The 23,829-nt window shown below is 39.6% G+C and overlaps 1 protein-coding gene across 1 annotated transcript; it reads right to left on the bottom strand.

The window, feature by feature from the left end:
• Positions 1–6,047: 6,047 nt before the first annotated feature.
• Positions 6,048–21,695, bottom strand: kcnk10a (potassium channel, subfamily K, member 10a). The gene is made up of 7 exons (XM_027000851.2): positions 20,929–21,695; positions 18,894–19,276; positions 11,582–11,699; positions 9,656–9,816; positions 8,923–9,115; positions 8,373–8,515; positions 6,048–8,214 (listed from the first exon to the last, which is right to left on the bottom strand). The coding sequence occupies exons 1-7, from the start codon at positions 20,984–20,986 to the stop codon at positions 7,555–7,557; spliced, it is 1,716 nt and encodes a 571-aa protein (XP_026856652.1). The 5' UTR covers positions 20,987–21,695; the 3' UTR covers positions 6,048–7,554.
• Between the last annotated feature and the right edge of the window lie 2,134 nt (positions 21,696–23,829).

Below are 23,829 nucleotides of genomic sequence, written 5' to 3'. Positions count from 1 at the left end.
GTTTAAAAAAAAAAAAAAAGAAGGGTCAACACTGTAAATATGAAGTCTTTGCTTAAACGGGATGTAATGCTTAGAATTGTACTTCACTATACCATATAAACATCTGAAAAAAAATCTAAAAAACTAAGGCAGTGAACTTTGTGAAAACCAAAATTTGTGTCAGTCTCAAATTTTGGCCACGACAAGGGCAGGGACAGGGAAAAATGAGAGAGCAGTCCAAAATTTACAAAACCTGAAAGCAATCCAAGAGAGTGAACAAACCAGTAAGGGATCAGGCAAAAGCTAGAATCAAAGACCCCAGGAGAGCCCCCACAATACATATGGCCTAAGCATGGCAGTGTGGAAGTGAAACCATGCAGACTATATAGTCAGGTGCAATAAGAAACGAGTGAGAGTACTTATTTAAGGGAAGCAGATCAAGCGGGAGAGCTGTGATTGATGGATCATGGTGGAATGATGGCTGGGCAGGTGCATTCTGGTAGAAGTAGTCTGAGGCAGGAAGGGGTTGATATCAGGGCTTGAAGGGAGTGTGCCATGTAGCAACACATCACCAAATCTTGGATCCTAATAAATAACTCAGAAATAACTCATATATTTCCTATTCATCTGAAAATATGAAAATCATAGTGCAGATGATCAGCTTTGGAAACACATTTTATGAAGTTCCTGACACATAATTCATATACTTATGTTGCTCCAGAGACAGCTTAGAAATATGAAGTAAGTGCTGCAAGAGAGGAGATTTTTATATGCTGCACACTTCAGCACTCGGCAGTCCTGTTCTCTGAGTATCTGTTGTTTATTGCTTCATGTTCTACCTACATGCTTCCATTTCACAATAACTTACAGTTCACAGTGGAAAATCTAGTAGGAAGAAATGTTTACAAGATTTCTTCTGACATAGTTGCATCCTAAGACAGTGCCACGTTTTAAGTCAGTGAGGTCCAGAGAGTGTGAAAGTATATGTGAGCAACTGAAAATACACGAATGAAAGTGTACACGAGCAAGTCCAAAACAAAATGCTGAAAAGATATTAACTAAATGTTTATGATTAAATATAAGTTCAAAACAGGAATCTTTTTCCAGGTTCCCTTGCTTTCCAAGTTATACACTGGGATATCGGTGTATAGCCCATTTACATTGGGCTAAACCATTTCAGTAAGCAGATATAGTACAGGTTATTATTAAAAATGGATCCATATCTTTCAAGTAATTAATGTTCACTGAACAGTTTGTACTATAGGTAAGTTCCCATATTTAACTAGCCAGTTGTAATTCATATTTTGTTTCTTTCCTGTAAGTTGTAAGTACATTTGTACATTTTCATTATCTCTTACATGTATTTTAACTCTTCTCGTGCAGTTTCATTCTCTCACGTCCTCACACTTCTTATCATATTTAGAAGGCCATACAATATATTTAACCCAAAGAGATGTAAACTGTTGAGTATGCTGAGTGGCTGCTGTAATGTCCTGCTGCTGGATGAAAACACAGGAGGACCTTTTATGAAAGAAACGGTAGAGTTCGGGTCCAGTAAATCATTGCCCCAATTGTACATTAAGTACATTAAGTTCAAAAATTAAAAGGAAATCAGAAAAGCCTCTTTTACCTCTTTGAATATGAAGATATAATATATATTTGAATATATAAGGCTGTCAATGGCCTTATAAAAATATATAGAAGGCACAATCTTCAAAGAAAACCATCTGAAAATGAAAGTAGCAATTAGGATGCAAAAAGTGTTTTTTTATATATATTTTTAAAAGATTTTACCCAGACAGTAAAATTGGCAGTTTTAAATAGACCTTTTGGAGTTCATTTAAATCCAGTTTTACACCCACAGAGCTACAGTGGAATTAACACTCCAGGAGTACCAAATATAGTGCTGAAACTCTCAACTCCCTTAAGAACTCTTTATGTTTTAAATGACTAGAATGAAAGCTGCTGCTTCTGCTCCTAACACGCTAGTTTAAGATGTTGATGAGGAGGTCATCTGTGCTCAGAATAAACAGGAAGGCTTTCTGGTGTTAATAGGGCAAGTGGAGGGGGTGGGAGGCTGTAAGACAGTGTCGTCTGTTGTGTTTTCACTTGCCAGAATTCTTGTTGCTGACAAGGCCTCAGGTAACATATTCCAACTTTAGAGCTGAGAGTTTGTCTGTATAAAGAAATAGCTTAAGGCATAGTTTAAAGCATATATTAGAACTTCACTTGGACTTTTTTGCATTCATTTTGAAATCAGTCTTATAGGCTCCGGTACCTCCTGCTGAAACAAGGATGAATTTGAGAACATCAAAGACTCACACTACAGCTTCCCTAGAACTGACAGATTTAAATTCATTCAGGTAAAGTCAACAAATAGCTGTCTGATGTTTTCATATGTTTCCATACAGGATACCTCATCAAACACTTTAATTTTGGCTTAGCCTAATATTTACTATTCCCTTAGCCTACCTTGGCTGAAGACACACAAGCATCTATCTCAACACATTTATTCTTTCAAGTTAATTTTTACAATGTCACAAGAAGACGAATGCTGAAAGAACAATGAGGTATATCAATCCTACACCAACCCTATTCAGTTACTGATATATAATTATTATATCATGTTTACAGTAGACTACAAGAAGATGTTTGTTTCTCTGTTTTAATTAACATTAAGTACTGATAATTGCAGAAAATAGGTCTACACACAATCATCCAGTGCATGGTATTTCTGTAGTGGATCTGTTCAATCAGAGCATAAATCCTTATTTAAATACTACTGCAGACGTATCCATGCATGTTATAGATCTGTGGCTATGTGATAGATTTATAGAAGGAAGGCAATTATCATTGTTATATATATCACAAAATTCATATGTTGAAAAACGAATACATAGCATGATCAAATGAACTATATGGCATTGTGGGAAATCTGGCTCACTTAATTTATCCAAAACTTTCCTGTAAGAAAATATACACTTGATGAAGTGCTTGCACTTTGTTGCTCTCCAGTCTTTCAGTTTTCAGTGTATAGTGGGAGATGGTCACTGTCTTTTGTGTGACTGTACCATCTGGAACAGGGAGGAGCTGCTTATGCCCTCAGGCCTCCTGTCTGGGTGAATGAGAGAGTTCACTACAGCCTGAGAGGGTTCAGAGACCCTGCTGGCTTTGTTATAGCTCTTTCTACCTGTGTAAATATCTACCGAGTCTCATTGTAACAAGACTTCCGCCTTCAGAGATGTTGCATAACCCAAAATGCAATTTTGATTTTAACAGACAAACTAAGGGTTACTTAAACCAAGGAGAATAATATTCTGGTTTTGAATAAGTAACTTCAATGCTTATTATTATAGTGAAGATCACATTTGCTCCTCTCAACACACCTGCCACAATACCTATAGACTACATACCCCATAATCCCCCTGTTCTTTACCAGTCCCCTGCATATTTACATTTACAGCATTTAACTAATGCTTTTTAGTATGTCTGAGTGCAATTCAAGTAATGTACTTGGTAAGGGCCTTGCTCAGGGGCCTAACAGTGGAAACTTGGAGGGGCTTGAACTTGCAATGCTCAAATTACTAGTTAGCTCAGCCACTGAGCTACCACTGTCCCCAGGTAACTCACAGGGGAAATCAATGCACCACTGTGCTTTGATGAGTTTTTCTTGAGTTTTTAAGCCATTTTGGTTTTCTCTGTTGTGTTTTATCTTTGACTGTTTATTCACTATGATTTTGGATTGCCCCTTTTGTCTCTCAGTACCCCCACCTTATTTTTTTACTGATCATGTTCTTGACTCTAGTTCAGCCTGTTTACTATGACAATAACTTTTTTTAATTTAATTTCCACATACTAATTACCATTGTTTCAGCCAAATGGCCTTATTTCAGATATATAATGGTCCTTTGAACATCACCATAGTTATTCATCATTACTGAACGACAATTCGCAAGTTCTACAGTTCTTGATTAAGTTAAATCTTACCACAGAATTTGACCTATAATATATAATAATGTTATGTGCTTTCTTTCCCACCAAATAATTGTCATGACTAGTTTTATACTTTTTATATGATAGAATCTGTTCAAAACAGCCTTCAAACTATTGAAGACATTTTTTTTACATTAATGCTCTGACTATGCGTGATTCTTTGTTAGGACATTTTCACCCTGATGAGCTGTTATTTAATAACCCTGGTTTTTGCATCATTCTCCCCACTAAAGGTGTTATCAGTCTTTTGAAACCTGTTAATTAACACTCAGACACATGCAAGATAAGTGTCAGAAGGTGGGACCTTCAAGTGAAAAACTTAAAACTTAAAGTTTTGTGAATCATGCAGTGTTCCCATCCATTTTTCCTTTTTTTTTCTGTGTGTGTTGATATGTCTGCTTAGTTCCAGTTTGATTATCTTGGTTACATTCCTTTGACCTGATATATGGTCTGGTGTTGGGGTGGCTAGACGTTAAAGCCATTGTCAATCCTGGCTAGAAAGAGATAAGTGGCCTGTGTATGCTATCAGACTTCAGTTGCTAATAACCCCCCCCCTTCCCCAAACAGCCTATTTTGGCTAGTGGTGTGTGTTTTTCACTTCACCTTTTTTTTTTTTTTTTTTTGTCTTTCTGATGGACAGGAGTTGTGGGCCTAAGTGGGTAATAGTGTGGTGTGTAATATTAGGACCCACAGAGAGTAGTTTCAAATCACCACAATGAAAAACTATAGCACAAAAGGATTATGTAGATTTAGTGCTTCAGACAATGGTTGAATGCTTCCTGTGAGACCTTGAGGATGCCATGGACTACATCTCTCAGCATCCACCTGTCAACAGCTCACCCATCACTCCACATTGATCCACCAATCACAACTCTCTTCACCACTCATCCTCTCATGATTATTATTCATTCTCACCTGCATCTTGTTTTGTTTATAGAGATTGTTCATATCTGTCACCTCATTTTAAAGTATTATAATTTGTTTTATAGTATGTGTATACCAAGCATTATCACCTGCATCTGCCTGTATGTTTCTGGCACTGGACTATTTCCCATTCGCCCTCTCATCTACCTTGCTTTTCACACTGGTTACTGACCCTCAACTGGATATTGACTATATCTTTGGACAGACCCTGTAGTATATCCAGCAAGTTATTTACTCTGCAAGGGTCTGAGTATTGTTTGTCACATTGTATGTTTTGCACAAAGAACAACAAAATACCATATGCAAATTACAATGCACAACCCATTATTACAAATGGATTATTAAGTTTGTAAGCTGTTACATGTGATCCATCGTAAAATTTATTTTCTGGATGGTAGAAGCCAATGAGACTGGGCAAAATTTAAGCAAATTTGTTCTTGTGTTTTCTTAAGGCAAGGACTGCCATGCATATTGAATGTAAGTTGGTATCTGTCTTGAGATGATCCAAGGGTTATTCCAAATTCCCTAATAGAAAATAGTGTAGCCCAGTATGATTAGACTGCACAATAAGTCTTTGACGAGAAATACTACCTGATAGGGATCAGCCCACACAAAACTAAACAAACTACATTTACACTCACACAGACCAGTAATAACTGTCTCAGACGCTTGATCTAAAAGACAAATTAACTGTTGAAGATGAACTGCCGCTCTTACTTATGACATGAATAATAGAAATCTTAAATAATAGCTACAATTACTAAATAATGATTTATTATTACATTTAGGAGTGTCCTTAAAATTGCATTCGATTTAGACAATTAAAAATGTATGTAAAATGACTGTATGCAGACCTTGTAGCTCCCAGGATGTAACTCCAGGGTCTCCTCCCAACATTAAACTCATCAGTCAAATGATCATAAAATACGTGACCCTACAACAGGAAGGTGACCATTCTTTCAGTATCTCTAAATAGCTCTTTTCAGCAGATGGAAAAACAAACTGAAAGAGTAGATTCATCTGTCTCAGGAAGGTCACTATTTCAGAAGAGTAAAGGATATGTCTGTCATAAACATTGCTTCATTGGCGTAATACAGATAAAGTCAAAGCAAAGTGCCCATGAACATAAGTGAAACAATTCCAGGCCAGAGGTCATTCAGTAGTTTTATTTCCAAAAGGCACTCACTACATTGAATATAATGGTTGCACATACTGTGAACAACTTCCATTTACTGAGAATGTGCATCCCACTTCTGAGCTGTAACATGGACATTTAAAATATTTATCTTCAGAAGCATGTTGTGGTACAATCTCTACCACATCATGATAATATTAGCACAATAGCATGCTTTAAGTCTCCATGTCTTTAAATGATTTTTAATGCTCTGAACATTTTTAAATCTTGTTTGCATCTTCATCACAAACATCAAATCCTTTGCTGCATTCACACTAATATACTGCAAATGAGAAGACCATGTTGGGGTGTAAAGCTTAACAACAAGCACATTGCATCACAGCCATGTGATTTTAGTGACACATGTGTAGATGTTTGCAATAGGGAGGTACTGATATGCTCCACTTTGTGTAAGGGAATTTTTGGTGTAATACAATATGATAGACACCATATATATCAGACAGTGGCATTTAAATTTAGCACAAACACAAATTTAGCACAAACACAGGTATGTACACACTCATACAAAGACATGTTTTACAATAGTTTTACAGTTTACTGATATGAATTTCAAGTCAAAATGAAGTAAAATGAAGCTCTGGCTTGTCAAAGTGCTAATGTGAAAATGATTTATATGTAGTTTGTATAGAGAGTGATTACACTTAACAGAGGACACACAATTTTGCCTTTAAACCAGACTAAAAGGTACATCAATCCTGGTCTGTTCTGATGGCATGGTTTGACTTGTTTTTTCTACCTTGGCTTGGCTTGGCTTCCATTCCATTGTCATAAGCTGTGAAGTCACACAGGTGCAATGAAACTGGTGCAATGAAAGTGACTTTTTTTGAGTGTGAATGCAGCATACATTAGAGGTACTTCACAGAATAACTAGGACAAGACCATAAGCCCTGAGATTTTATTGGTTGTACCCATGAAATGAACAGCAAATTGAGGACAATTAATATCCAAGACCATGCACATACAACATTTTTTAACCTTGGTGAACTCTTCAGATTTTTATGCTGATCTTTGGGGAAATTGAACTTGGAAAATACACATAATAAATCTGTGTGGATGAGTCTCTCCCTATGTGTTGGAAGGACACTTCCAGTACTCTTGCTTTTTTGGCTAAATGATCTTAGGGTACTGTGCCAAAGTCTGTTTAGAAGGAGAGCTCAGAATAAGTCATTAACGAGTGTCTCAGACCAATATACATGTCATACATTTGCTACAGTTTGAAACTGGCATTTCTTGACACTTTGAAAGAATGGTTTCTTTAGTCCCTTTTAGCACAATTCAGTGATCTGTTCCTAAGAACTGGCCATGGTCTCCATCAGGCTTCTTGTCATGATATTTATTTAATCAAGTTGTCAGGACACAGCAGTTTGACAAACATCAAATGTGTGATTTTCAGATCTCCTGTAAGGAAAGGCTGAAATAAGGCACTTATATTTTCCTAAAACAACTTTCCTCCTCTGTCCAATTTAGGCATCCATTTGAATTTGAAACTCCTCACCATCTTCAAATGTCTTCTCACTCTCTACTTCTTTGGTCAGTGGTGGCACCATTATGAATCCATTTTGAGATTTGGGGCTCTCCACAAACAGTGGCAAATTGGTCAGACTGGTGTTGACCTCCTTTTCCAACTCTTCTTCCTCCATTTCCTTCTTCTCTTCATCCATGGTACTGTTCCCACCACAGAATGAATCCGTGGCTCTGCGCCCATCTCCTGGGATGTTCCTCTTCAGATCCCGGTTCTTATTGCGTTTGGCCAGCTTGGTGACGGAGCCAAGGCGGTTAAAGATGTTGTCCTCAGATGATGCCTGGTTGGGGTCAATGCATCGGTGCTCACTCTGCTCCACCCGCAGACGAAGGTTGTTTAGCTTGGTGTCAATGCTTTCCTGGGAGGAGGTTTTGAAGTGGTTGGTGTCCAGGATGTTGAAGGCAGCTCTTCGCTCAGGGGAGAGCATGTCTAGAGAGTGGGCACGCTGGTCCAGGCCAAGCTGTCGCCGTTCCATGCTCCTGATAGTGGCAGCTCGCTGAAGTTTGTCATGGACCTCCACACTAAGGCGACGCCGCGTCTCACGGAACTCCGCCCGCACATTAGCCTTCCATTCTGCTGCATGGGCTTTGATCTCTCCCACCTGGTAAAACAAGGCAACTCTGAATCCCATGATCAGCAGTACAAAAGATTCTGTCCCACACCAAGCAGGACCAGATTAATAGCTGTTTTTTTTTTTTGCATTGGCTGTAGTAATGGCAAAGCTTATGCTTTTTTACTGGTGCTGCTAAAGATATTCACCTCCTCTTTTGTCTTCTTGGAGAGGACCCTCAGCCAATCTCCAATCATGCTCAGTACAGCAGCGAAGTAAGCCAGCCCAACCAGGATCCAAAACCACACAAGAGGCTTGTACCATTTATAGTACTCTATTCTTCTGTTTCCTCCTGCAACACATTCAAGTGACACATTGATTCAAGAACTAAGAACACCATTCCACATGTGCTCTAAATTAAATCTCCTGTATCCAAGGGGTAATAAAAAATACCAGGTGCCTATGAGGAGCAGTGTTTAACAGCACAATAAATTCTGCAATGGAAATTCGGTCTATAGTTGCAATAAACCTTGTCAGGTCTCTTTTATATCAATTTGCTAGCATGCACATTGGTGGCAGAGTGGCAGTTTACTGTAATATGGAAATGCAATGTGCAAATCTAATTTGAGAGAGCTTTAATTATAAATTAATAATAGCTGATGGCATTATGATGTCCTAGTAAAGCAGTTAATTATTATATAGTAACCATGACCAGTCTGAGCACAGAATATACTGTATAATAATTTAGAATGTTTCTACCTGCAACATAGTCACCGATGCCGACAGTTGTCAAGGTGATTACTACAAAATAGATGGCCTCGAGTGCAGTCCATCCCTCTATATGTTTAAAGATGACAGCAGGGATGGTAACGAAGACAATGCAACCAGCTAGAATGAAGAGCAGTGTGGAGGCCACACGGATTTTTGTCTGGCTGATCTGGTTGTGATTATGCTGGCGGTGGGGGGAATAGGCAGACAGAATGAGGGATTGGACAGTCAGCATGAGACATCAGACAGACCACAGAGACTTAAAACACCCAGTGTAAAAAGTGCTTTTATTCAGTTGGGGTCCATGGCTGCAGTGACAGTGAGCCCTAGGTGTTACTGTTTGTTTATGAGTCATGGTGACAAACTTGGTTATAGCCAGCTGATCATATCAGACCCCAGCACAAACACTGAGGCTCAGGTCCCAGGAATAAATGAATGCTGTTTCTGCATATTATAACAGGAACAACAGATGTAAATCATTGGCTTATATCACAGGCAGGAAATTAGCTGGATATTGAGTTAAAGGACAGCAGTTCACATTGTATTAACAAAGATGATTTAATCTGTATTTGTAAATTCATACAGTCATGCATTTTTTATGCCCATCTTCCCCTTATGGGAAATTACAATCCAAAGTATGCAAACCAAAATTTAGAATATAGCACAAATTTAGATAATGTTGTTCACCGATATAAGAATGTACTTGTTACTGGGTCTGACTTACCCTGAACATTTTCTCTACTTTGGCGATCATCTTCACAAAGATAGTCCCAAGCTGATCACCAATGCCAGCTAGGAGGAAACCAAAGAGTGGGATGCCAAATATGGCATAGAGGATACAGAAAATCTTCCCACCCTCAGTGCTCGGAGCAATGTTACCATAGCCTGGAAGAGAAAGCAGATAAAGGGGATACAATCAAGCTTGTTCAAAATCATGGAGCATGTGTTGTCAACAGATGTCCTGACTAGGCAGGAAATCACATAAAAACATGAGTAACCAAAAGTGCTTTGAATTTTAATCTTAGTTGTTGGTTTAGAAAATTCTTGTTGTATATAGATATTTCCATAGGCATAATATATATGGGACATATTTATAATCCCTGTGTAACACCCAAACAGAATACCAACAGGGCAGGGGCTTATGTTCAGACTTCTTTTGAATGAAGAAGTCTACTTTCTGCTCTAATTTTTACTCTACAGTTATGAATGTGCGGATCTAGGTGTCTTTTGTTATACCCATATGTAACTAGATTCCCTCCAAATCTTAATACCTCGTGCATCTAACCAACCTGCAAACTGGAGGTTTATCACTTACCAGGTATCTTAACCATCAAAATGTAGTTATTATCCACACATAATACCGAATATCAATTGAATAAAGAATAGATTGACTGATTATCAGTGAGTATTTATAATTCTCTTAGGACTCCAAACCCCATGATATTTCCCCACACTCAAACCCCCAAAAACATATATAGCAGGCCTGATTCGGTGCTCAGGAATACTGAGACCAAAAACACGATGGCCTCTTCATTCTAACGAGTGAAAATAACATTAACCAGAATACTGTTCTGTCAGCAGACTTGCATCTAAAACATTCATATGCACTTGCTCCAACACTTACAGAATTGAAGGATTAGACAACCCCTAAGTTATCACAGTGTTGTACAAAAATTTGTTTACTGGATAAGGAAACTCTTATCTTACCATTCTCCTCATAAGTCTTTACTCCATCCCCCTCTCTTTTTCCCTCCAAAAAAACCCTTAAAGACCCAGTCACACAAACATGTCACTACTTCTACATATAAATAAATACATAAACCACTATTAAACACATATTTTTAGCTGTGCTACACCCACACCCTGAAAAGGTATAAAACTGTGTATTTTATGTATCCCATAAAATTTGTTGTTGTTTTATATATATATATATATATATATATATATATATATATATATATACACACAGTGTGTATTATCATGAATACCCTGAATATCACTTAGGATCAGCGCTCAAAGTGGGCCACTACTCACTGGTATGCAATATCTGTAAAAACATTAACTAGTGAGTCTACATTCTGTTTGAGTGTCAAAGAGCATGATGACTAATTGTACATATGCAGTCTAACATCTATCTCTGTCTCCTGTCTGAGATCCTGTCCACTAGTTGGGTGTCAAAGCTGATTTAAGATTGCACTGCAAATCCTGTCACATCTCTGTCTGTAGATGTCATTGATCATGCAGATGTCCTAGTGTGCTCTTCTGTGTGTGAGAAATGTGTGTGTGCAGGGCACAGCTAGCAAGCCATTGATAAAGGTGAGGTGATGTGGAGTGGATGAAGGAATGTTCACTAGAGATAGACATCTACAATGTTCTACAGTCCTAATTGATGTTAAAAGCAATGGTCAAGTTCTGAGTGTCTTGTTGCATTACAGTCTTACTCTATACATTTTGGTTTGTACTTTGCATGGTGTCTGGTATACCACAGAAGCAGCATTTAACAAATACAGTCCACTTGTGGTATGGTACATGAGTCTAAAAAAACTACAGATTTGTTTTTTGTATTGTTTATATGTAGTGTTTGTATTTTTTGCATGTACATATGTCTACCAATGGGTTGGAGAAAATTGTAAAGTGGAAAGAGACACACCTATGGTTGTGATCACAGTACCAGCAAAGAAGAATGCACTGCCCAGATCCCAGTAGCTGAAGTTGTAAGTGGTGTCTCCTATTGGACTCACTCCAGCACTGAATGCATCTATGGAGTGCTGGAGAGGGGGAAAGACAGAGAGAGAGAGAAAGAAATAAAAAGATAGAGAGAGAGAGAGAGAGAGAGAGAGAGAGAGAGAGAGAGAACAGAATCATTATAATCTGAGAAAGACCATATAATTGAAACGTGGTATTAGAAAAAATGACTTGGGGAAAGTAACAGTGTGCAAATATTCTACTTTTTCCACTTTTGCTCTATTTCTTTATTCAACAATTGTCCTAAGATACAATGGATGTGCATGCATGCTTTTGTGTAAAAAAGGCTTATTCCAGAAAGAACATACTGTAAATGATGCTTTTCTGTAGTCCAAAGACAACTGTTTTTCACATGGAGGAAAGCAATAATGAGTGTATGACAATGAGATGATTTGCCATCTCCGAGATACAGGGAGGCACCCAGCGGGCAGGTGGGCCAGGTGCTGGCACTGCCTCCTCCACTCAGCCCGTCAAGTTGTCTAGGCAGCAGATGGTTGACAGAGTGTGCCGAACAACAGGAAGCCATTCAGGTGTGAGAATTGGCAGGGGGTGAAGCTGAAGGGCAGGTAAACAAGGGCAAACCTGGAAAATTTCATCAGTCTAGACTAGCGACACTGGAGCAGCAGCTGCCTACTGCCACGTGGCACTCAAACACAGAGTTGGTGACCTCAAGGAGAAGAAGTAGCCAACTGAAAAAGGACACAGCATAACTTGGTTGCAACATTTGCCATGTTGACAGGCTTGTATTTCTTAAAATGCCTCATCTACAAAATTGTGATAGGAACTGCAAAGTGTTTAAAGCACTTAAAAATGTCCTTAGTAAGACGAGCACTTCACCTAAAATGTGTTTCTAGTAATGAAAGGATGTTCAAAGTAAAAAAAAGTAGCCAAAGGATCTGTAAATAAGAAAGGCATTTCAACCTCTAAAAGATGGTACATTTACTGATACGAAATCATTTTGAACATAACATCAGCCACTGTAAATTCAGTTAAGGGGCTTCAGAGGGTGAAGCCATCATAATGAGAGACTCAGTGCTGGTTGAGTTTTCATGCAAATCACTCTGGCAGACAGAGTTTGCCTTTTTGAAAATATTCACTGATGTATGATCACTATTGACCAGATAGAGCTGTTCTCTTTGGATTTAGCTCTGAATGACTTCATGCTCCCTTAAATGAAATGTTTTTCACTTCACACAGAAATCCCACAGTTCCACAATCCAACAGGCTGTGCTGATCTGGGCTGTGTTTTGAACTGGAATCTAAATTCAGAATACTTTAAATTGCATTCTGAATATTTATGATCAATATTTACATTAAAAAATATACTGTTCCCTTTGTATGACATAGCATTGACCTTATAATGAGAGAGCATCAGTTATTTTTTTCCTTGAGAAGATTTAACCCCAAGCTTGCAGACTATGCAAGCATGTCTCTCTGTCTCTCTCTTTATGTCTCTTGATTTCTGTATGTCTCCCATGGTGACTTTGGCAGAGATCAATCATAACTTAGTGGCCAGCTTGAGGCATTGCACCAATGTCCTACAAGTTATATTTCAGGTGGCATTCATGGCTCCAGGAGTCTGGACCAATATCAACCTTTAGGAATCTCCTCTCCTCCTTTTAGAACTCTTTGGATTTTCTCATTACTTTCGATAATAGGGCATACATAAGCATTATACACAGTGGTGTGCAGTCAGGCCCTTCCAATTGCACACCACTAGGGTAATAAAAATGGGTATAATTAAAAATTAGAATTAATTAAGAATTAAAAGCGTCAACCTATTCATCTATTCATATGCACAACTTTACATATTCTTGGCTATCCAAGGACACCTTTCTATCTAAAAGTGGAACTAATCAAATCTGCTCATTGGTCTATTAGCAAAATACCAGGAAATCTGACCAAATAAATTTATGATTTTCCATAAGGGGCAGATCTATAGCAACCATGCTCTCAGCATACTGAAGGTGCTATGGCATCATTAGTAAAATGTCACTGTTTGTGTACATACAAGGGCAATATTTCATTGTATTAGTAAAAGTATTTTTATATCTCAAATTTCAAAGGTGAATTTTTTTTTTAAATGTTGAAACAGCAAATATGCTACACTGTCAGGGTATCTACTATTCTATCAGGAGAGGAGAACGAAACAAGTGGAAATTATTGAAAAGATAAATTCACTGTGTCACAAAAAGATGTTAATGAGTTTTAAAAAAGTTCATCTTATTTTCTACAAGCCCAATTAGATTGCTTTTATTTAAATAATTCTCAGAGGGCATTTATCCAATCGAGCTAAATCGCTAGAATATGGGGAGAAATTTCAACCTTTTTAGTCTTGAAAAATGAAGACAAAATAAAAAAGTTAATCCATGATTTGTCAGTTAATGGTAACACAACAAATGAGAAACAAACAATTGATCAAGAGGTTTTTAATTGTTATTATTCTCTCTATAAATCTTAACTCAATGAGATTAAAGCTGCAGTAGGTAACTCATATTTGATAATCTGTGAAAAATTCAGGCTCTCCACTTAGTCCTCCTAATGCCATTTGCAAGAAGTCAATGAAAACAACCGATCAGAGTCAGGGGGAGTGTCTGACAGAGTGTCAATCACCGCTTGTGCAACAACAATTTAACAAAGATTATACAGAAGATTACAAATGAAGAAAAGCAAGCAACAAAGAAAGAAAGACCAAACTCGAGATAAAACAGATAAACATCAGTTTCAGACATGGAAAGAGCTATCTAGGGAACTTGCCATTTTTGCTTGAAATTTCTGCTTGACAGGTAACCAGTTGCCCCAGTTTCATTTTACTTCTCACTAGGCGATGGTGGCATCCGTGTGGCCTTTTGTGGGTTTTTTTTGTTTTCATTCATGCCTCATCCAGGAGCCACATGCTGCACCTCATTCACCTGTGTGTTGATATGTAGTATTGTTGCCTCTTTATAAGCCAATCCAATACAGAGAGGATGCAATGACGCCAAAGCCACCACTAAGGGAGAGGAGCCTTAGATAGAGCCCTCTGCAGCCCACCACAGACGACCAAGGTGTTGGTGTCCGGAACCACATTGTTGCCAGGGAGAGGAGTATCCTGGAATTTTTGGGTGGGGCGGTAGTAGGCCCCTGGCTCCGCTCTCCACTGGCCAACCATTGCATTCCTAATCGCTATGTGGGCAAGCTGGTTAATCTGGAAACCATCCAGACCCTGTCTCTGTTCCTGCAGGCACCAGCATTGTGGTTGCTGCTTGACTGATGTGATGGAGTCCCGTCGATGCAAGAGGGCACCATCTCCGCACATGAGTAAAGTGACCCAGTTGACGTCAGGAGAGGATGTCTCCGCACCCGATCAATGCAAGGTTGCATCATGCACAATCAATGAAAGGGGACCCAGCGCCTCTGGGGCGCTCCTAGAGCGGCTGGCAAAAGGAGGACTGTTAGGGGAGGTGGCACATCTGGAACTGGGGCAGACGTGCACTCCCGTGTGTCTACTGGGGCCAAGGACACATCTACAGTGCCTGCGGAGATAGCAGGTGCTGCATCACAGCACCTTATGTTTGTTTGCAGGTGCATCACGCTGCGGGGAGCATACCAAACTGACCCAAGAGAGGCAGGGACTCTGCCTTTCTCCCTCATACGAGGAGGTCTCCCAGGTAGGCGGTTCCTAGCCCGCATTCTGTTAGGTGGGCACTGGGCATTGCCGAGCAGTGTCTGTGTGTGTGTGTGCACGGAGGCCTGGGGTTATCCTGGAATGGGAAGCGTCGGGAGCCGCATCCCTGAGGAGGGGTCACCATGGAGGACTGCTCCCCCCCACACACACACATCACGTGGAGTATATCAGACTGCCCTGAGAGAGACAGGGACTCTGCCTTGCTCCCTTGTTCAGAGAGGACTCCCAGGCTGGTGGTTCCTGGCCTGCCTTGTGTTAGGTGGGCACCGGGCATTGCCGTGTGGTGTGTGTGTGTGTGCACGGCGGCCTGGGATTCATTGTCCGGGCATAGGACACTTTGGGAGCCGTGCCCCTTGGGAGGGGTTTCTGTCATGGAATGCTCCTCCCCCACGAGTTACGTGGTATGGCCTGCCTCGTGCAAGGGGATTCACATGTGTCGTTTGTAACCACTCCCTTTGTAATAGCACACACCTGCATGGGGTTTAGTGTTCTGTGTCTGTGTGTATATAATCCCCTGCTAGTGTGTGCATTGTTGTTGGTCATTGTTTGCTGATGTCTGTTAATGTTTGTTTACCCACTGTTTATGTTGCTGTAGCCTGTGTCCAGTTAATGTGTAGTCATGTCCATTGTTAATGTTGTGTGTCAGTGCCACCGTCGTCGTATACGTTCAGTGTTAATAAACGTCTTTCACTGTCGAGGAAGTCTGTGCGTCCTGCTCCACACCCATTAGCACTCGGGCCATTACACTTTTTGAGCACACTTATGTTCTATTCTGTTTCATTAAACTGTTTAGTTGGAGACTGAAGTCGCATTTGCTTCCTTATTTTTTGCCCATTTTTTTGCCCATGACAGTGGTAAAATATCTTGGAATCATTGATATACATCTTTGTTGGAATTCTCCTATGTAAATTTGAAAGTCCTTTCTATCTATATGCCTGTGAGGCTATATATATATATATATATATATATATATATATATATATATATATATATATCTTCAAGTCTTAAAATACATGAATTCCATTTTATTTAATTTCATACTGAGTAATAAAACTATGTAAGAAAATCCCAAGAAAAATAAAAATTATTTCTACTGATTTATGTTTTTGTGTTATGCTCAGCAGAAAAGTGGCAGTTATTGTCACTATATGTAATTTAATTGACTGAAATACAAAGTAAGCATTTCATGCCAGTTCTGTGAGCCACCAATCTGTAGGAACTGTCTTGGCATTTTATCAAATGCTTTAGAACAGACGAAACGCAGCATGCATCCCATCCAGAATGGCTTTACCTTTGTGGTGAGAGGCTTGAGTCACCAGCAGCATGGTGAGGGTCTGCTGACTCACTGCTCATCCATACTCCTGAATCACAGCGTACTGCATTGATAGTGAGCCAAATCACACATAAAAGGAAGTGAACACATGGAGGTTCTGCCACAGTGACCTGTCCTGCTGCCTGTGGCTCCCTGCCACCTGCATCAAAGTCAGAGTGGCCATAAGTCAAATAGATCCTGACACAGCCACACCTCTGACACAAAACCACAGCCATCGCTGCAGCCCAACACTGCAACTCTTTTAGTTTCTGCTAAGCAAATACACAAATGCACAATGATACAGTTATTTATTAGATTAAGGGTGTTCAGACAGTAAACAGCTTTGTAAGAGGGGTTAATTCTGCCCCATCCCACCTCTAGAGGGATTCTCAAAACCACTTAATGGGTAACTGATTCATCAAAGTGAAAACACTTAATTTAACTTCCCATTGCTGCTAACAGCTAATAATCACTGCATAGATCATATAGGATTCTGCTATTGAATATGTAAACATGGCAGAAGAGTTAAACCATCACAAATACACTGTTCAGCCAGTGGAATGTCCTTCTGGAAGGTTCTTCACTGTTCCTGCAGCACATGGGGGACCCTGATAGGATCAGACATTAACTGCCTTGATGTTTATGCTGGTGTTCTCCTGGTGGTTTCCAATGGCCTCAGGGTTGAGCTTCACATTTTTGAACCCAATGGGTTTTAATGAGACCAGCATTAATCTCTCTGCTGCTGCTGCTTAGTTTTGAACACTGAATTGATATTGATCTGGCACATGATAAGACCATGTTTCCCTACTACTCTTCTCTCAGATAAATGATGCCCTGCAGAAATAGTTAATAAAACCCATGTTTACCTTAATGTGATTAATAGACTGGGTGCTGAACCACTACATTGTAGCAGTGAACAGAAACTTGCAGTAGCTTGCATGACTTCCTTTTCATTTAATGACGTGTAGTTTTTGTGGGGGTGGATGGTTGTTGTTGTTGGGTTTTTTAAGGAAAAAAAATGAATACATGCTTATTTGATGTCCAGTGTGTCTTATGCTGTACAATGGTGTTTTTCTGCTGCATGCATTTAATTTATCCTCAGCTGCAGCAGGGAGTCTTTGCAGCACTGAGTTCAATAATGGTAGGTCAGAGAACAGGTCCTAAGCATTCTATTATACAAGCCCCAATCACTGAAGCCTAAAAACCCTGGAGCTAGCGGAACAGCATGCTGAACATTCAGGCAAATAATAAAGCTTTAAAAAGTATGTGCAGAACCAGGCTGGTGCTGGGTGGAACCACAGGTAGTGAGCTTTCATTTTGCATGTTTAGCTGTCTTCCTTATTACAATGAGGAGAGTTCATGATGTATTTTGTGAAACCACATTCACTCCACAGTAGAGATGTGAGAAGGTGTGGCTTGTTAATACTCCCTGTCTCCCTCTGTCCCTCTCTCTCATTCTCTTATCTGCATGGACTACCACAATACATTAATAAACACATCCATAATGCTGCTGCCTTCCAATCAATCAATTTAATGTGAAAACTGCACATTAACTACAACAGCTTTGCTACATTACAACTGCCTCTACTCCCACCAAAGACTAAAATCAATACCTGCCTTACAGGAATCAAACTATCATTTTCCCTGCATTAGATGCTGTTGCTCAGGTCTGGCCATTATACATCAGTAAGCTGTAACTAGTTTAATGTTTAATGATGCTATTACTGATGATATTGTTCAGAAATGCTGTTTTATCAGAAAAGCACTTAGTGTGCTGGAGCTAAATAATGAATACTATTTTATAGAAGCATGAGTGATAGCTGTCAGTGTTCATTTAGGCCAAACATACCGCCTCTGCCCAACCAAGTGCACTGAACACAATGCCTTCATCCCACCCACCAAACTGAGCATTGTGTTCTGTGTTTCATCAGACACTGCTCTTTCCAGCTTGTTTCTTGTCTTGTTTCTGCCATACTGCCATGTTTACTTTATACTTATTTTTATCTGCTGACTCATTTAGTACTGCAAATTGAAAGAGTGAGGCTTGGATTAGCACCAGATTGATAGAACTCTTGTGTTACACTACACCTTAGACCCCACAGGAGACACAGATTTCAGGTCTAACAAAACAGTCACCATGGTTACCCCACGGGATTCATGGTTAATGTCTAAGCAGATTCATACAGTTATCCCACAGGACAAGCACCCAGGGTGTAATGGGATAGTTCTCATGCTTACCTTAATGAGCTCCTCCAACTCATTGGGTGTGACGCAAGGGTGCTTCTGGAGGAACGCAGCTTTTTCTGCTGTGATCGTGTCTTTTTGATTGCTCTCGAATGGTTGCTCCAAGGCACGGAAGGCCAGACCGCCAGCCACCAGGTAGGCCACCACTACTACGAACACAGCCAGCACCGTCTTCCACTTCATGACCGAGAGTAGGGCAGAGCCATCCGCCACCGCCTCCATGCTAGCCACCATGCTAACAGGCCGTGATACAGAGAGACGTGGCAAGGAGCAGCCCATAGGGTTCTGCATGGTGGCCACACTGGCCTGCACCAGACTAGTCTGCAGCATGCCAGGCTGGACCTTCTTTGGAGCTACCAGGTTGGTCTGTACAGCCACTGCAGAAGACACACAATCATAAATTAGGCTGGTGTGAGGCACAAAGAAATGAGACTATATCTTAAACACATGGTCAGTGTGAAGTCTAGTGTGACTAACAGTAATAGGATTATAAATTAAATAAAGGGAAGAGTGTTTCCATCAGGCATGTATGAAATTAATTTCACCCTAGGTACTGTATAGTAAATTTTGAGTCAGTGTAAACACATGACATGAGCACTCCACCAGCCTGCCTAAACACCTCTCCACCTGCCTAAACACAACTCCACCACATGTCCTCTCCAACCTAACTAATATTAGCTGTTCACATTAATGGATATCCATTCCTTTGCTACACTCTCTTTCTCTCTCTCTCTCTCTCTCTCTCTCTCTCTCTCTCTCTCTCTCTCTCTCTCTCTCTCTCTCTTACACACTAGAAGCCACTAATTAAAATTGCTCCCTTTGAAGTTGTGTAAAATGTTAATGAGCAGCTTTCTAGCATCTAAAGTGAATTCAAAAATTACATTTCACTGTCCACCCATTTTCAGCAGTCACTTCCAAATAACAACATCGTTTGGGGAGTAAAGTTTTGTATTTATGGTATTGTATTACACTGGAATTTCTTGAAACTGCATGAGCATAAGGTTTTGCTTGTACTGTACTGTTGCTTGTACTAAGTACTGTTGTTTGGATTCTAAAGATTGTCAAATGAATTTAAGCAAAACCAGCAGAAGAATTCTAATTCCTAAGAATTAGCCACCAGTTGTCCAAACATTTAGTAGTGTCACGGGAAGCTGAATCTGTCACTGACATCCGCGCGCAAACAGTAGATTTTTTATGGCAGAAAACTGTTTTTAGCACCTATACTGATCTCCAATAACTGTAATTTTCAGTGAATACATGTTATAAAAACTAGAAACTATGCATTACAGGTCGGTTGTGCACGAGTAAATTTCCTGGAGCGGCAGAAACGTGAATTACATGTATGATTTAGCGGGTCTCCACCAAGCTCTACAGCATGATGAGGTAATGTGTACGCTTCATTATGCATCACTCGTAATACTGCGTAACAGTCACTGGCTGTAAATATCTTAAGGTGAAAAAACCCTCGTGCTTATAAATTAATGTTTACATTTGTTCGGGAATAGAATTGCCAGGCTTTGAAACCCACACCGTAACCACGAAAATGAAACTGCCAGTCGTGTGCCCTGAGAGTTCATTGTAGAAAAACTGTCCGCATCGGCGCAGAAGCCGTGCTTCGAACTCGTGCACGAGTCAAAAACGCTTCTCTAAAACCTCTTAGAAACGCGGCAACCAGTGCCAGTCTACAGAGAACTGGCTACATGTGCTAACCGCGCTAGTCATATTTTTCATTAATGCAGCAAAGCATACAATGAAGCTACCCCGTCTTAACAAGCATAATCAATATTTAATATTTGTCGATTGAGTTATATGTTTTGTCATACTTTGAGTTATATCAGTTCACATTACTAAAATATTTCACTGCCTTATATAGTAATTAATGCTGCTATAAAGGTTATACCAAGATAAAAGTTGTTCTCGCGCTGCGACACCTTGTACAACATGAATGCCAAAGCGTTTTTGTTCTACTAGTAGAAAATACATCCTGTTTTTACATGTACACACTCCCAGTACAGGGATATGTACCCACCTGGCGGAGGACTCCAGTTGCTCCCTGGTTTCCTTGGGTTCTCCGTTGGAAATTTCATCGTGAATTACCGAATAATAAAATAACACTTTTAAAAATCTGAAAATAAAACAATTGGTCCTACAGTCGATTTACTATGTGAGTTTTTAATCGAGCCCAGACTGTGTAATGGAACGGGTGAAACCCCAACTTCATCTCTGGATTGGTTGGTTTAACGGTTCAAGGGAAGGAAGATGGTGCTGTGGGTAAGATAACTGTTCTCTGCGTCTGTCTCTCCATGGCACTTCTAGGAACAAGATAACGTACCACCTGTCTTTAGCTGTACTGTCTCTGCGTCTCAGTCCATGACCGCGGGTGAAACAGAAGTCCTTGCGCTGTTGGCGGCAGCGACGTTGAGGTTCGTGCCTACATCTTCCAGATTCTCCCAGAAGCCGCAGTCCTGGAATACTACACAGTGGGTTTCAGTGAAAAGATTTTGCGCGTGTCACCTCCTCAATCTCACCATCTTTTGCCGATACGCCAAGTGGTGAAGTGCTGCCAAGGCAGAGTGATTTTGAGTAGCTCATGCCACTCCAAGTTCAAATACATATAGACAAATTGTCTGCGCAATCTAGATTCTGCTCACAGAGGCGGCCATTGTTCCTCGCTTTGGCAGCTTGGTAGCTAAAGCAATCGTTTCTGTCTAATGTAATAACAGGAGAGGCTACAGGAGCCAGATATCCGCTGAGTGGAATATCTGTGTAGACCGCTAAGCCAGAAAGCTCCCTGCGGCAAAGCGTTCCTCCTTTTTCTCCTCCTTACGTAATGTTTTGTTTTGAGTTTTTGTGTGTCATTTCACGCCCCCCCCCCCCCCCACACACACACACACACATACACACACACCATTTTAGTTTCTTTTTTTCAAACAAACAAAAACACCTACGATTTTTTTCATGTTCGTGGAGCATTCACGAATCTCAAATACTTAGTTGCTGCTTTCAGTTATCTGCTGTAATGCAGACGGAGGGCAAAAAAACAAGTGTATAAAAGGCTCACATGTGGCTTTTATTCAGGTTTCAACATGTTTGTGGTAGATGATAATTTTCAAAATAGACATTTTTGTGTGTTGTCAAAGTAATATTTTAATGAAATTTACATTTGACATTTCCTGAGACTCTGGCAGTTAATCATATGTAGTAGGAGTGATCCTATGAAATCACAGTGAGCAACTGTAACAGCATGATCTGTATAGTGCAGACACAGATAAACAGGAATGTACTGTACTGTTACAGATGTTGATGAAGTAGATGGAAATGTGAGGACTATGATATGCCTCTATTGCTTTTCTTCCCAGGGGATCTATAGGTTCAGTCTGGATGTTGCTTAGCCTGAGCTGATGAAAAACTCCAAGCTCACACTGTGCTTGTTGTTACTTTCCTTGGCTGTCAATTTAGTCAATGCTGTTCACTAATCATTGATGTCCTTGCAGATGTCACCAAAATGCTGCACTGTGGGAATTCTGTTAAGAATTACTATTTGGGAATATTCAGAATATTTGCATTCCCTCTGCACTGCAGTTGAAGCACTATGAGACTGATTTTCTTTTTAATTTTTGACTTGAGTTCAATTAAATTGAATTGAATTGAACTGAACTAAAGTGAATTGAAGAAAGTGTGGACAAATAAAAGTGACAGACTCTGTCAGCTTTTAGCCTGGTAATAATCTAAATATTGAAAAAAGCTCTTTTTCTTATGTGCTGGTTGAGCACCATCTGCGAGTAGCATTGCCATAGAGATGTGTGGAAAGGAAGGGGAAAAGCACTGTCAGAGGGGTGGATTTACAGGAAGTGTATATATATACAATAGAAAAACAATGACAGTATAATGAATGGGCCAGTATGAAGAAATGGTATGTTTACATTACTTCTGATGAAAACAAACTAAGCAAACAAAAAGAATAAGTACACATTCTAAACAGGGCTATAGCCTAGCAAATGATCACCAAAAACGACAAATGCTTTGTCATTTCTGAAATAAATGGTTTATTTATTAGTTTGTGCTTTTTTTCTCTTACTGCAGTTTTCAACTATAGCCCCCACTTTCAAAGGTCCTAGAAAGCAGCATCATTCAATACATTTTACTAGATTATCTGATGAAATGCTAATTGAACATTAGAATTTAATAGAAAGCTAAATTGCTGTTTTAGTACACTCTTTCATGAGATGGCAAAAAAAAAGATATTCAAATGTGTTATTTGTAACTCATTGGTGTGAGGCCCCATGCACGCTTGAGGCCCCAGGATGCAGACTATACAGCCTATACAGCCTATACAGTTAATCGGGCCATTACATTGCTCCATCGTTCTCCACCCATACCTCCTGCTTAAGCAACCTCAGAACTCACAGTCACAACAAAGACAGACACACAGGGTTAGCTATAAGGTTTAAAAAATTATGCAAAACAAAACTTGTCATGATTATTTTTATTTCAAAGGCCAGTATGCACTGACATATCCTGAAATGCTGAAAAATATGTTTGTTTGGTTTTTTTAAGGTCTCTGTACATAAACACTTCCCTTTTTGGTGGGAGATTGGAAATTAATGTGCTCATTATTTATTAATTATACCATACCATACATTCATATTTTCTGCCACTTTGCATTGTTTGTAAGTAGCTATGTATGGTAGTTCAGAGAGTCAAATCACAATAGTTTTTGCAAAGCAAACAAAAGTTGAAAACTACATTAAGCAAGAACACAAATTCATGAAGACAGAACACAATTACACAATTTTAAAACAATTACAAAAATGCAGCATGTGCAAAAACTCAAAAGCTCATATTGATGAAACATTAAATGACATCAAATTACCATTAGGCCAGAACACAACAGCACTAACTAAAACAAAAACCAAAAAACTCTGCAGTT

Source organism: Electrophorus electricus, chromosome 3, assembly GCF_013358815.1.
Source record: "Electrophorus electricus isolate fEleEle1 chromosome 3, fEleEle1.pri, whole genome shotgun sequence".
Taxonomy (NCBI): domain Eukaryota; kingdom Metazoa; phylum Chordata; class Actinopteri; order Gymnotiformes; family Gymnotidae; genus Electrophorus; species Electrophorus electricus.
Note: the sequence above shows the minus strand (reverse complement) of the source record. Positions and strands in the feature narration are given on the sequence as shown.

Bases quoted from the DNA above. Each gene is read 5' to 3' on its own strand.
- kcnk10a (XM_027000851.2), bottom strand. From the start codon at position 20,986: ATGAAATTTCCAACGGAGAACCCAAGGAAACCAGGGAGCAACTGGAGT. The intron at 8,516-8,922 runs GTAGAAACATTC...AATGTGTTGCAG, and splicing joins CATCGGTGACTATGTTGCAG to GAGGAAACAGAAGAATAGAG. The intron at 8,215-8,372 runs GTGAATATCTTT...TTGTTTTACCAG, and splicing joins CCAAGAAGACAAAAGAGGAG to GTGGGAGAGATCAAAGCCCA.